The following is a 15,790-nucleotide window of genomic DNA, read 5'->3' on the forward strand; positions in this document are numbered from 1 at the left end:
ATGCAAGAAAGGTGATAAGCCAGAGGGTGATAAGTTAAAGGCAAGCTTAGACAGGATCACCCCTGTCTCCCTGATGAACACCTGAAGAAGCCACATGCAGTAAGACAGAGTGAACAAAAGGCGGGAAGAGACCCAAGGTGGCAAAAACAAGCAAGGAGGTGCTTGAATTGCGTGGGATTTCTGAAGGCGAATCAGCTACGTAAAAGCAGAAGCTAAGGAGAGCTGTAGCCTAAGGTCTAACTGCCAATGTTCAGCCAACACCATCTTCCCACTGCCTTTCATTATCCCTTGTACACTTCCGATAAACCACTGGCTGTTTTAGAAAGGCAGAATCGCAGATAATGTTCCTAAGAACAAAAGTGGAACCTCACATCATATATATTTCACTCCTTACCATCATAAGATATGATTAATATTTGTTTAAAAATACAGGGGAAAATGCTAATAATTAGTGAGATTATTTACTGTCTAAAAGAAAAGAAAAAAAGACAAAAGAGAAGTGAAAGTTAAAATGCCATTTAATCTCGGTGGAAGGTGTTGACTGTGAACAGTCTAGTGTCCAGTACAGACACTGTATATATTATGTAGGTTGATTTAAAAAGGAACCAGATACCCCATGTTATACATTCTCTACTTAGATATGTGCTGTTTAACCAGCCCGGTGGATCAGCAAGCCTAGCAGAGATATGATTAAACGATTAATGTTAGTCATTTATAAAACACTTTTTCAGAGTTTCACTTGCTCTCTCTCGCTCTCTCTCTCTAGTGCATGCTATATTTGTTTGCTCACTGTGGGAGGGGCCACTAAAAAACCTCTTCAGCTCTCCCTGTAGCAAATGAAAAGCACTGAGGTTTCCGGCTTGTCCTAGACCGTTGGGAGAGGTAAGAGGCGTGGCCATTGTAGGCACAAGGAGGGAACAGCAGCGATATGTGGAACCAGCACAACTGAGCTGTACTATTGGCCAACACCTTCGCCCTTCTGCTACATGTCAAATGCCGTCTGAAGAAGGGGAGCACGGACAGAAATTCAGGAAAGGAATTTCCTCATATTGTGCCTGAAGACGGGGCGAATTTTACGCATCAGCACATTTTCTGACAGAGGATATGGCCTTTGAGTTTGGCTCCATTGATTTTTCACTCCTCTTGTGGATGTAATCGGAGAAGACAGAGCCAGACAGCAAGAGTGTCTCTGGAAATCCCTGCCTTACTTTAAGTAATGACTGGATGGGCACTGCAATTTCTTGCAGCATGAGTTCTTACACAGAATTCAGGACCATTAATAAAGACACAGGTATGTCTGTTGTCTTGTGTAACAACAAAGGACACTACAGCTTGTGAGAGATGCTACGTTTTCTATGACACCAATGTCCTCTTTTGCTGTAAGTACAACTCTGGCTGGATTCAGGGACAAGGGATACATTATTATTTTTATACCTATCCCTTAGCATCATACTATACCTCCTTAGGATGAATTTTATTTTAAACACAACAAACGAAGTTTGTAACAAAACTGATGACTTTAAGTATGTACTATATACCACTGTATTCAGCATTGTTTTTGTGCTGGGGCTAATTACTAACATGGCTGCAATGTACATCTTCTTCTGCTCGCTTAAGCTCCGCAACGAGACCACGACATACATGATGAACCTAGTGGTATCTGATCTGCTTTTCGTTTTCACGCTGCCTTTACGCGTCTTCTACTTCATCAATCGGAATTGGCCTTTTGGTGACATGCTCTGCAAGATCTCCGTCGCGCTCTTCTACACTAACATGTACGGGAGCATCTTCTTCCTTACCTGTATTAGCATGGACCGCTTCCTGGCAATCGTTTACCCTTTGTCCTCGAGGTCAGTTCGGACGAAGGGTAAGGCTAAGCTGGTCTGCCTTGCTGTGTGGGTACTGGTTCTGGCAGGCAGTCTTCCGACTGGTTTCCTTCTAAAAAACACATCAGAAAACAGCGAAAACCAGGCTTGCTTTGAGAACTTTTCCTCCAAGCAGTGGCAGGAGCATCTGTCCAAAATGGTGGTGTTCATCGTGACAGTGGGGTTCCTCATTCCACTGCTGCTGAACGTGCTCTGCTCAGTCATGGTTCTCCGGACACTCTGTCAGCCCAGGACCCTGACTAGGGGAGGTCAGCTGAACAAGACCAAAATCCTGCGGATGATTGTGGTTCACCTTCTCATTTTCTGTGTCTGTTTCATCCCCTACAACATCAACCTGATCTTCTACGCCTTAGTCCGAACCAAAACCCTCAACAATTGCTTGGCTGAGTCTGTCGTCAGAACGATCTACCCTATAGCCTTGTGCCTTGCGGTCACAAACTGTTGCTTTGACCCCATCGTGTATTACTTTACCTCTGAGACCTTTCAGAATTCCATCAGGCGCAAGTCGCAGCTAAACCGCAACTATGAAAACAGGGTCACTGAGACCCTGCAGTTTGAACCTTCCAGCTTTCAAAATAGCCTCAGGGCTCTCAGATCCAAAGTATTTCACAATGAATCCACAGTGTGACAAGACAGCTACTGCAGACCTCATAAGATACAACTTCACTGGAGTCACTGGGCCAAAAAAGGTCAATGCAGGAAATCAAGGGACACACAACAGGAATGCATACAAATCTTTTTCTTACTGCTGGGGGCAGTTTTGTGTTTTATTTCTTGGTTTTAACAGGCATGCATGCCCTGAAATCATATGGAGGACTATTGTATATTTTGCCACGGACATTGACTCCTGGAGCCTGCATTATGTATGTATGTACATGGATGTATATAAAGATACTTTTATATCAATTAATAAGATATTGTGCCAAATATAAGTCTTTTTTAAACTACACGGTGCTTTATGTGATTTTCTGGTGCAATATTTGGAATATATAATAGAAACTTCTCAATTGTACTTGCTTAGACTGTTTAACTGCTAAAGAACTTTAGTATCAACGTGGTCTTATTTTAGTGCTATTCAATCCAGGCTGATTTTGCACCAGAGTTATGCATCACAACTTGAACAATTAAAATCATTGCACATTATGTACATACACAGACATTAACCCCCGCCCCCCCCCAAAAAAAAAAACAGTGACTAGCGTAGTATGCCTGTTACAATGTATCGTTTATCAAATTTCATAAGTATAGACGCTATTTACAAGCAGTGAAATTGCAATATGATGTTACATTTTGGAACCTGCAAGCAAACCTGCACTTCTGCTAATTCCAGCTGCAGTATTTTGGCTCTCCAGCCAAAAAGAGCAGGATTCTGGTGTAGTAGGTCTATAATTATTGGGTGAGTAGGGTGTTACTAGACATGTGTATTCAAGCTGAAACTTGCAGAAACCCTATGTATCCAGTCCTCTTCAAACGGCGTAAGCAAACTCCACCTAAATGGAGCGGAAATGGGACTCAATGCTGGAGGTACAGTATGAGGCAAGAGCCCTACCCACTAAGTCATTCTGTTACTCAACATGCAAATTGCATAATTAATGCTTTAACAAAAGAACAAAAGACCTCCAAGTGAGCTTTGAGAAGAATACTTAAATCAAAATAATCAATCTGAAGGTCCTGCCAGCTCATGCCTTCCCTGGTTGCCGTTAATCCAGCTGCTCGAATCTCATTGGCTGCCTCATTTGTGACTGATATTTTCCCCATTTATAATGACTTTTCTGGGAACTAGGATACATGTAAAGGCATCTTCCCAGGTTAGGTGCACTAGAAATTCTTAGCACTTGCCTGTTTCATGTAAGGCACATTGGAAGAAGGGAGCCTTATAGACTTCAGTTCGAACCACCTAAACCATAAAATATATCTCTAAAGTCCAGAATGCTATACAGACGCTCCCAGGTTACGATGGGATTACGTTCCGATAAACCTCTCGTAAGGCGAAAATATCGTAAGGCAAAAATGCATTTTAATGCATAACCTAACAAACGTCACAGCCTAGCCAACCCTAAACATGCTTAGAACACTCAGCCTACAAAAATCATTAACACAAAGCCTATATTATAATAAAGTGTTGAATATCTCATATAATTTATCGAATAATCATATTCACCGTAAAGTTGAAATACCGTAACATGGACCATCGTAACCAGGGGAGCGTCTGTGTACATTACCACTGACCGATTTTTTCATGAGACAATATCCTGAAACTAGTGGCTAACAAGTTGTTTCTATTTTGATACTGTCTCTGAATTTATATCTTCTTTCCGCTAAACAGTACAGTATATGTACAGTACCATAATGCATCATTCATTATGCCAAATTTCCTCACTGCAGCTACTTAGACAGACGTTTAACATCACTTTGTGAATGTACCTACAATCCGAACTTCTGACAGGGAATTTCCATGTGGTGTCTGAGACACCACAAATGGACTGGTCTGCAACCACACTGAACTAAACCACTTTGGTTTGTCTCTACCTTGAACCCCTAACTCTCATCATATTTCTCAGAGAATCTTCGTGTGTCTCTCACCTACCACAGAATTTGTGTAGTGCCCCAAAACTTCTTGATTGCCACTTTTTATAATGCTATTAGGTGATGCAGGTTCAAAGATTCATAGTCTTGTGCAAATTACATTTATTTTTTTATCTACATAAAAAAAGATTCAACAGTTTCGAGTTTCATAAAATTTATGTTAATAGGCAGAACAATTTCACTTGGACTTTGGAACACAGTGCATATGTGTGCCAAAGGACAAAGACATAATGCGGTTTCTGTTTGAGGGTGGTTGCTAATTACTGAAACGCTACGCTGATTCTACACTGCAATTGAAAAGCACAATAAAACAATAAAAGGAAGGCAATAGCTACAACAACAAACTCAATATTTCAGTTGAAAAGGCCTGAGGCCGAGCTCCTATGAAGACAATGCGACAGTCCACAAGCTTATCTACCCCCCCCCCCCCCACACTTCCTATCACACGCTGACAAAAAATATCATACGACAGAAGATAGTGGGAATCCATTTATATCCCACCCCTTGACATGAGAATAAGGAGTAACAGACATTAAAGACCCACAACTGTTTGTGCTGTTGTCCAAAACCCATCAATGGACAACCTGCATCATCGCTGTTTTGATTGTTGTTGGAAAAAGTTAACCACAGCAGTCACTGGCAGGAATCTCTATCACGAAATGGGATTGTTTTTGGTTAGCTAGATAACTCAGATTTAAGGTAGCCCAATGTTGCTGGACTTTGGTCTCTTACATTCAGTGCGGACGACCTTAAATTCGACAAGTTATCTTGCTACCCCCCCCCCCCCACAAAAAAAAAAAAAAAAAAAACACACAGCTCAGTGATACAGGCCACAAGTCAGTTAGTAGAGTAGTGCAATCTTGACTTATATTTTCACCCACAGTTGTTCACTCATCTTTCCAGTGCTTGATTAACAAGGAAAAAAATATGAAATAAATGGAAAAGTGGTAAAAACCTGTGGTGTGCAAAACCTTTTGACTGATAGCGTATAAAGGAACCAACAAAGGAAGGACGTACTTCATTTCACTCATCGCTCTCTGATAATCAGCTCCTTACGGGCAGAAAATGCAGCGAGACGAGACCATTTTAAAAGTCATTCAATGGAACGTTTACTATTTAGAACTCATCACTTATGGGTACAAAAGACTGTGCACATCTTGGCCTCGTTAATGCAATTCTGGAGGGAAAGATAGACATGGAACTTATATGGGCCATGAGGTTTGGTGGCTCAGTGAGGAGACAGTTTATTGAGATACCACATACCAAGAATGCACTGCATATACCACGTCCGTTAGACACTTCAAAATTCATATAATTAAAGTAGTATATAATACAGGCTGTGTAGTACATTACAGCCTTCTATATGATGGTGATTTTTAATTAACAAAGGGTGTGTTCCTGGAAGTTCCATAAACAGAAACCAGGCACAGAGATCTGACACGTACAAAGCTCTTCAACAATTTTGATTCTGTTAATTACAATGACCCATGTACATACATGTACACAGAACTCAATTTTACACCTAGATTACCAACTAGCATCCATCCATCCATCAGTGGGTCATGGGGTACCAATTAAAATTTGTGTGCACAAATACATTACAGTCTTTCTTAAAGACTCCCACAATCACCAAGCTCCCTCAAAAATGAAGACAGCATGTCTGCTTGCAGGTCACACCCAAAGGCAGCTTTGAATTCCTAAAATCCCACATTGAAAGGCAGCTACAGACCCAGCAGGGAAATAAAATGTGGCCTGGTGCTGATGGAGATGCGGCCTGGACAAACACAAGCCCTAAGTACTCACTCAGCTTCTTCAGCATTCTGTGCAAAACGCATGTTTTATAGCTCTTCCCTGCTTGTGGTGGAAATATGTTTGTAGATTTGATATGCATTCCGATACTGAAAGTGATTTTTTTTTTGCATTTTCTTCCCCGAAAAGCTAAACTTACTTCAGCCGCTTAGCTTTGTTACTACGGTTTTACAGGATGTTTAGAAACTGTTGGCTGCTTTTGTGGGTTTCTCAGCTCGCTGCGGTGTGGGGAAAGATATTGTCACTATATTTAACTTCACTAGCTCTTTAGCTCTTTGTCTAATTTATGGAGTCCGGAGTTTCCCCAAACTTCGGACTTAAGATAGCAGGTTGCCGCTAAAGTCCCTGCACGCTGATAACACTGCACCATCGCTTAGCATAATCGGGCGGTGTGCAGCTGGGCCAATGCAGACACCCCACCCCCAGCAAAATAACAGCCGCTCCCTGACATCCGCGAACAATGCGCCATGTCCCGGAAATCTCTCGTTACATACGCTAGTCACCGGAGGTGCGCTTTCGCCAGCAAAAAGTTACCACCGCAACCCCGCCCCATCCCCTCGGCAGCTTTTGCTGGTGCCCAGTAGCCCTCGTCAGCAAACTTTTCCGCCACCAATCCTCTCCCGCCCCCTCCCCATAGGGCATGTCTGCCCCCAAATAATATTATTTTATTTTATTCCATTTATGTGGGCTAAATCGCTGTGCCTTAATTGGAACAGACGAACGTAAGCGCATTTTCATGACGGACTCTTCACGCGGTTGCGCCGGGTGGTCAAGTTGCTTCAGATTGTGAAAAGTGAAGCTAACGACAGAAAAAGAAATTATCAAGTTCGTGGAATCGAGACAGTCTAAAGAAATCAGAGCGAGTTACATATTTGTAAAAACTATAAAGTGTGACTGCAAAGCATTGCATAAATAACAAAATCGTCTTTTGCTTCTTAATGCTGGCAATCTTGTGTAAGTAATACTTCGAGAACATTATGATCAAATGCATCTGCACCTCCTAACAGAACAACTGGCCCCAGTCTGTCCCCCAGTTGAAATGATCTACAGTCCCACTGCCTGGTGGGCAAAATGTATCGCCTGAAACAACCAAGAATAATTATCAATTGTTTAATACGTCATTCATTATATGGTATTGACAACGAATGTGACGGACATACAGTAACTGACTAGACGTACTCAGCCAGCTTCACTTTTTTCCTAAACACTTCCACTTTGCAATAATACCGTTTACATCTGACCATGTAATACTTAGCAGGAAAGATATTTCACAAATTGACTCATCGCAGAGGTGGCATCCTATTACCACACGTAAATTCTCTGAGCTCTTTAGAATGACCCATTCCTTCACAAATGTTTGTAAACCCGACTGCATGCCTAGGTGCTTGATTTCATACACCTGTGATTTAGCGATCAAGAGGTGTGTCCCAAAACTTTTGCCAATATAGTGTATGGCAAACTGAATCACACAGTGCTATTTCCAAATGTGTGGACATTAATTGGTGGCAGTGTCCTAAAATAAATAGTATGATGTAGGCCTACCAGGTGTTTGTATGGCTTATACTGATTTACTCCCAAAGTTAACCAGATATAAGGAGCGCTAACATAAAACAGCCTTTTGCATTTTATGCCTAAGATTAGACCCAGTGTTTACTTTATAAAGACACCTGATATATTAAGTAGGACGTGCAGTATTATGCATAGGGTGGCTAGCACTGTTTAAGAGTTCATGATTTTTTAATTTTAATTTTATTTATTTATTTATTTTTTTTGGGGGGGGGGGGGGGGGGGGGCGCTGACTGTAAAAGCCGAGCTCAGTCACATCCCACAGTCAGCGCTGTTGAACTGCACCCTGCAAGAAAAAAATTTGCTCATATATTATGATGGTAATTCTGCTAGGAAATAAAGTATGACTGCTTGTTGAGCAATAGGTGGTGTACGTAACACATTTTTTGAAGTTTATTAATTACTATTTTAAATTTAATTTAGCGCACATCACCCCATGTGCAATTTTTAAAGTGACTCAGATGTGACTTTGATAAAATGAAAGATGTGACTGACCTCGGCTTTCACATCACCGTTCTGTCTTCTGTTCAACCTGCTCTGTCACACTTGCCCCAGGTTCCCTGATCAGGCAGGTGGGTCTGCCTCGGGCTGAGCTCAGATCTGGCCTAACCTCATTTAAGCAGCACGGTGAGCAAAACATGCTGCGTGACTGTCACTACTGCTTTAGAATTACAAGGCGCAGACACTTCCTGTTATAAGGTCTGGTTTTTTCATAGGCTTTGGTGGTGCCCTGTATCTCTGTATGTGGGTTTTCTACTTGTGAAGATCTGTTTCCTCTGTATCTGTCAATAAAATGTTACAGTATATTGGCTTGGTGGTGTGGATGGCATGGAGTCCATGGGCCTTGTGGACTGATATTTTGTTGTGGTGATTCTGATTAGCCAGTTTCTCAGTTGGGGATTCATGTACCCAAGTAGGCAGCATCCCACAGCTGCTGTGCAGTGCTTCTGGTGTCCAGTCTTTGTGGATTCTTAGTGTGAACTGGATTTTGTGATTTTGCTCCTTTTAGGTTCCCAAGAGCCTAGTTTGGGTTCTTCAGTCTTCTGCAAATGGATCTGCCTTCTGCTGCACCTCATCCTGGAGGCTGTCCATCCCGTCAGCAGCCCAAGTCCTCCTGGTCCCTTGCTGCCAGCAGTGTTGGGACTGTTGGTCTTGGGACAGAATATGGCTTGATGGATGGGCGGCCTGGATTGAATTCTTCTGTCACAGACCGGGCTGGATGAAAAATAATGTTTTTCACCTGAAAACCATCGCATCATGCTCAGTGTAGGGGGGAGGCCTAGACTCACAGCATAGAGCAGAGCTTTTCGAATCTGGCCCTCGATTCCAAATCCAGGCCTTCTTTTCAGTTCCCCCATGTTTAATAATTATTGATTCTGATTGGCCACAGAGGCTTCACACTTGGGCCCTATATTGCCTCAGTCATAACTTGAGACAGAACTATTGCAGATAAGATATAGTTCTCATACTTATTGCTCTGGATCAGATATCATGCAATGTATGCGCATTTCATAAGAGTAATGCAGCATGGTTACTCAGTAATAATTTGAAATTATAAAGGGCCAAAATAGATGAACTGGAAACAAAGTCCTTATAACGGCTAAAGAGCACTGAGTAGACCAGCAAAACCAACGTGTCTTCCGCAGTGCCAAAGGAAGCCGAAAAATGCCACTCAAAACAGGAAAAGTTTCACTTCCTGTGATAAAGATGAAGTGAAAATTGGGACACATGCAATGAAAAACATAGCAGTTTTAGCAGGCGTAGTTAACAACTTAGCTCCAGCTTAACATATTTGCAAAATAAAATGATACAGGTGAGGATTTTTCTCTACTTACATAATACCTTCTCTTTTTTTTGCCCCCGATAGCTGCGTCTCTCAGGTAGAATGCAGTGTTCAGCAGAGTTTGACAGGGATTTGTCATATGTTGAGATCCCATGAGGAAAATACTGTCACATTCACGAACGATTTCAGTTTTTGGGAGGTGGAAAATAAAACAAGAAAAATGTGAGTTGATGCATTTGCACGCATCTGTGTCTGGCGGTGTGCATCTAAAAATACACGCTTGGCTAGCTTCCAGACAATCTGAGACATGTCATACGTATAGCCCCTCCGTCTGAGAGAAGACTGCAATAATGTCAAACCACAGGTGATATTTAGAACAACTGTAAACAACTGCTTATTGTAACCTTCTTCCTTCTCATACAGAACATGGCATCACAAGCCCCAGTGACACCTACAAGCCAGAGCTCATTTATGATGTAAAAATGTGGTCTGATGTGTATCCAAATGTGACAGGACAGGAAGTGAAGCAATCCGAAACATTCATGAAAACATGGGAAACGCTGCAACCCGTATTGGCTCAATAGCATTTTATTCTTCAAGGCGGGTTGGGTCCTGTAATGTCAGGGACGGGTGACAACTCTTCAGGTATTTGTTGTGGGATTTTTACTGCTGGATAGGCTGCGCTCTGCTGAGGCCGATGTTTTTGTTTATCTTTGCATTCACAAGATAGTGGATTGTGGCCAAAGGTGCGAGAGGAAACAGAAGCAGGAATGGGAGCCTCCAGATAAGGACCCGCTGACAACGCTGCACTTCCTGATCAGCGCCGGCTCCATGGACCCACGGCACCGCTGTCTGCTTCTCCCCCCTCACTTCTGGTTCCCCCTTGTGGTCATGGTGCATTTAGAAAGAATACGTAACACCCATAAGAAAAGAGCAAACAGGGGTAATTTTGCATAACTTGCAAAAAACTCAATCATCCATTAAACTAGACTGGGCTTAAAATACTAAGGGCTACAGCCCTGAGTGATCAGACATAACGAGGCCCATGGGGCTGAGGTTACTTATTTTTGTTTCTTAACCATTTGATACATTGTTTCATCATGGTTATTTAATACACTAATCAACAAAAATTTTGAGTCATATCTGAATCACTATGATTTAAGACCTAGTAGGTTTCAGAATGCAGAAAGTCTGGTCTTTTTCCTAGAGAAATGCGTGTAGGAAAGTTACGTTGCGCCACCTAGTGGCAAACTATAGCTTCGCAGAACCACAGGTGGGTGGAAGCAGCAACTGGTAAACTAAATGGTGTAGAAACAGAAGCAATGCAACATAATTTTATGTGACATAAAGTAAAGCAGAAGGTGCAATGCCCATATGCCTGTCAAATGCGAACAAAACGTTTTACAGCAGAAATGCGAGAATTTCTAGGTCCGTTGCATACTCGAAAAACACCAGATGGTAGGAATGAATGCAGTGCTTAGACGACTGACTAAAATGTATTCTGTTCAAAAGCAAGCATTTACTGCAACGTAATTATACAGAGACTCGCTTTTCTTGTATTCCTGATGGACATGCAGCATGTGGATTTCGCAGCGGGTCACTTTAATTTAGATCAGGGTCCTTGGGGCCAAATCCCTGTGAAAGTAGAGCTGTCAACAGTCAACTATAGAATCAACCACAATTCTGGGTTTAGGCCCATAATTACAGCGCATTCCTTGGCAAAGCATCTTATCAGCTTTTTATTGCTATCTAATTTCTCATTGAATTCATTTATACAGAATTGGCGCAGATCTGTAACTGTACTTGGAGAACATAGACCAGTATCACCTCATTTTTGATTAAAAAAGTCTATTTTTCCAGCACCTCAACTACGCTGACAATCACTGTGATTACGCCCTGACTTGTGCCCATAGCTTCTGGGATAAGCTCCAGAATGATCCCCCGTGACTCTGCATAGGGCAAGTGGGTACAGAAACAATCCCTCTGTAGATGCACTGGTGCAGAGTTATCTGCTCAGGTGCACTTTGTTTATACATTTACTTTTATTTAGCAGATGCTTTTGTCCAAAGCAATGTGCAAGTGAAGCAAACATACGTGCTGTTGAGGAGTTGAATAAGCATAAGTGCGGCTAGGCTGAGTGCCCAATGAAAGCTCAGGTACCAGTGTATAAGTACCAGGCCGGTCAGTCTTCTGAGCCACATACTGTAGGCAGCTGCCTAGGGCACCAACTTCTGAGGGGGTGCTGACTTGCCAGCCAATTTCACTTTGCCTTGGATGGGGGACACTGGTCCTGACAAATACATGGGACGGCACTGAATATTTCACTCCCCAGGTTCCCCTAACAGCAGTGTTTCTGGTTCTTGGGGACCCCCAGACAGTCCATGTTTTTCTGCCTGCCAGGAGCTGGGAGAGAGCAAAAATGTGGACTGTTGGACAAATAGCTGGGAGGGAGCAAAAATGTGGACTGTTGGACAAATAGCTGGGATGGAGCAAAAATGTGGACTATTAGACAAATAGCTGAGAGGGAGCAAAAATGTGGACTGTTGGACAAATAACTGGGAGGGAGCAAAAATGTGGACTGTTGGACAAATAGCTGGGAGGGAGAAAAAACGTGGACTGTTAGACAAATAGCTAAGAGGGAGCAAAAACGTGGACTGTTGGACAAATAACTGAGAGGGAGCAAAAACGTGCCTTTCTACTCGACATGGACACTCTTATATAATGTTTATATTTATATACTACTTACAGTATGTATACTGCGGTTTACACTTCCTGTCCAGAACTCTGCATTGTAGGGAGGTGTTTCCCAACCTGGGCCTTGGGGACCCCAGGTCCACATTTTTGAACCCCACTGAAAATACTATGTTCTGTGGAAAGGCAACGTACGTGCACAAAGAAACTACATTAAAAAAACTCCATTTTGCCAGGAAGACATAGGCAGTGCCACTTTAATGTATTTCATTTCAAGATGAGCAGACGGAGAAAGCCATTTATAAAAGGAAAACACAAGCAAATGTTAAACTGCTTCCTGACCATTCGGAGACTGTCAATGCATTAAAAACCATGTAGAATTTCAGGATGTTTGTGCAAAAAATCTGATTATAAAACACATGATAAACAGCACATTCTCTAGTGATGGGTTTTACTAGATAAATTAGCATCTAACAAACATCTGCTGAGGTATCTCCACTGATCTGAGAAGAAACCATAACAGTTTGTCAACACCTTTATACTGTGTCCGATCACAAAACTGGACACATTCAGGGACAAACCTGTAACGAAAACAAATGTGGAAGAAAATGGAGGAATTGATCCCAGTCTTCAAGGACAGGTTATCTGACACATGAATCCTATTCCAGGAAGTACAAGGCAGACAACATCTTGGGTGAGAAAGAGGACAAACAGAGAGTACCTGAAGATCTGAAAACATTTTTCAAAGCTTTTGATAAAACAGAAAATCAGGAGGTATTCAATACATTTTATTTGTAAAGTGCACTTTACATTATCCGGCCCAAAGCCCCCAGTGAGCAAGCCAGAGGTGACAGTGGCAAGGAAAAACTCCCTAGAAGGAAGAAACCTTGGATAGAACCAGACCCAAAGGGGGAGCCCATCCTCCAGGGGGCAGCAGAGGAAGCCCTAACCCTAACTAGACCCAAAGGGGGAGCCCATCCTCCAGAGGGTAGCAGAGGAAACCCTAACCAGACCCAAAGGAGGAGCCCATCCTCCAGAGGGTAGCAGAGGAAGCTCTAACCCTAACTAGACCCAAAGGGGGAGCCCATCCTCCAGGGGGCAGCAGAGGAAGTCAGATGAGCAAGATGGCAAAAATACACTGACAGTACCACACACTATTATAGCAACAGGTAAACTAGCTGCAGCAAAAAGATAATGGTGTGGTAATGATGCCATCTTGTGGCAAAACTCTAGTACTCTCCTGACATGACCGTATAATGGTATACACATAGTGTGCAGCTCAGAATTCACAGTAAGATTCAATCTTCATAGACTGAAGCTTATGGACCTTCTACATGAGGTCATTCGTACTGACTCCCAGAAACCCCTTCAAGCAAGACCTATGCATCAACATTCGACCCCAGCTTCTTCAATAGGTGCATGCATCCTTGAGTGTAATACACATAACTTGTAACTCCAAGCTATTAACCTGAAAGTTCTGTTGGACGTACCTAACAGACGTTAGGGATTTTGTCCTCTACTGTGCTGTTTCCACGCAGGTTTTCTCAATTTGTTACCAGTTCTACACTAACCCCGGGCACAGAAACAGTGCTCACAGAACATCTTGGGGAAATTTCTTAATTCAGTAAAAATGTTGCTAATTAAATGGCTTCATAACAAAAGTCCACTGATAAGCAATACTTAACATATCTGCACAAAAAGTATCTTCCCCATTTACATTTTCTTTTTATTAAATGTCATCATTTTTTGACTGACTCATTTAGATAAGTTCTTGCCATTTTTGGTATTAATTGCAATGGAAATCATTGGCTGGATACTGTTTAATGTTATTGCAGAGGTGTTACTAATTAAAAAGTATCCAGTGAGACTACTTGTCAATGAACTTCTTCAATGTAGCACTACTTGAATGTTTTACTTAAAACTACCGGTTGTTTCTAATGTTTCATATATTTATGTATTCATATATATATATATATATATATATATATATATATATATATATATATATATATGTGTGTGTGTGTGTGTGTGTGTGTGTGTAGGTCCACGTCCATCTCTACATGGAGAGAAATTTGCATGTCTGTGTGGTTATCATCTTACAGTTCAAAGAGATGTAAGAGTTGTGTCCCTTAACTGCCCTTTGTATGTGTGTACAGTATATGCACGTTGATTCCTAGCATCAGACCCTGCTTAGATACATGGACATGGAAATGGGTGAATAGAAAAATTCATTTATTTTTGATGTAGATTTCTTTTAATGAATTCCAATATTCCTAACCACTGACTCCCCAATAAATTGTACCTTGCCTACTGCAACAGATGTGGTGTGATAACAAGATGTGTCATTTTATTTGGTGACTGGAGTGCAGAGGGCTGAAGGTCGAGGGCCTTAGACCTCAGACTTTGACCCAGAGCTGGTGCTACTGAACTGTAACCAGGCCCCGAGGGACTTAGTGCGTCGTCAGAAATATGTGAGCCATGCAGAAACACTACAGACCCTGCTCCCCTTAACGTCTAAGTGCTGATGAGGCTACTGGCATTAGATTCTGCCCTGTTCATGCTGTAGTAGTACCCTGAAAACTGATGACTGTTTCATAGAGGGCATGATAAGATTTATACGTATCAGTAACTGATGGCTCCTGGTACTGGTATGTAGTCCTGTGTTCATGTAATGTTATATGTAGTCCTGTGTAGATGCAGTGTTATATGTAGTCCTGTGTAGATGTAGTGTTATATGTAGTCCTGTGTTGATGTAGTGTTATATGTAGTCCTGTGTTGATGTAGTGTTATATGTAGTCCTGTGTTGATGTAGTGTTATATGTAGTCCTGTGTAGATGTAGTGTTATATGTAGTCCTGTGTTGATGTAGTGTTATATGTAGTCTTGTGTAGATGTAGTGTTATATGTAGTCCTGTGTTGATGTAGTGTTATATGTAGTCCTGTGTAGATGTAGTGTTATATGTAGTCCTGTGTATATGTAGTGTTATATGTAGTCCTGTGTTGATGTAGTGTTATATGTAGTCCTGTGTTGATGTAGTGTTATATGTAGTCCTGTGTTGATGTAGTGTTTTATGTAGCACCATGGTCCTGGAGGAATGCTGTCTCGTTTCACTATGTATCACCGTATATGGTTGAAACGACAATAAAAGCCACTTGACTTGACTTGACTTCTGGAGCAGATGCGTGGGCTAGGAGCTAATAAAGAAAGCTAGTTTGTACTAAAAACAGAGATTCAATCGCTCTGGTTATGCTCTTTCGAACCCATTTTCCGCTAATTGTATTCTTTGCCTGACACTTCAATGCGTAAATTGGGTGATGGGCGAATGCTTGTCTAGGTGCTTTATCTATCCATTATCCATAAAACCTATCTAGTTGAGGGTTTTGTTAAAGATTTATCAAGACGCACGCCAATACACCCAAATTCAGACAAGGTGTAGTGCTACAAATTCACCTAAAACGTGCATTTTTGT

The 15,790-nt window shown here is 41.8% G+C and overlaps 1 protein-coding gene across 1 annotated transcript; it reads left to right on the top strand.

Moving 5' to 3' along the window:
- The first annotated feature begins 838 nt into the window (after positions 1-838).
- lpar6a (lysophosphatidic acid receptor 6a) lies at positions 839-2,833 on the top strand. The gene has a single exon (XM_048981331.1). The coding sequence runs from the start codon at positions 1,468-1,470 to the stop codon at positions 2,512-2,514; it is 1,047 nt and encodes a 348-aa protein (XP_048837288.1). The 5' UTR covers positions 839-1,467; the 3' UTR covers positions 2,515-2,833.
- The last annotated feature ends 12,957 nt before the right edge of the window (positions 2,834-15,790 follow it).

The sequence above is a fragment of the Brienomyrus brachyistius genome, chromosome 17 (genome assembly GCF_023856365.1).
Source record: "Brienomyrus brachyistius isolate T26 chromosome 17, BBRACH_0.4, whole genome shotgun sequence".
NCBI classification, from domain to species: domain Eukaryota; kingdom Metazoa; phylum Chordata; class Actinopteri; order Osteoglossiformes; family Mormyridae; genus Brienomyrus; species Brienomyrus brachyistius.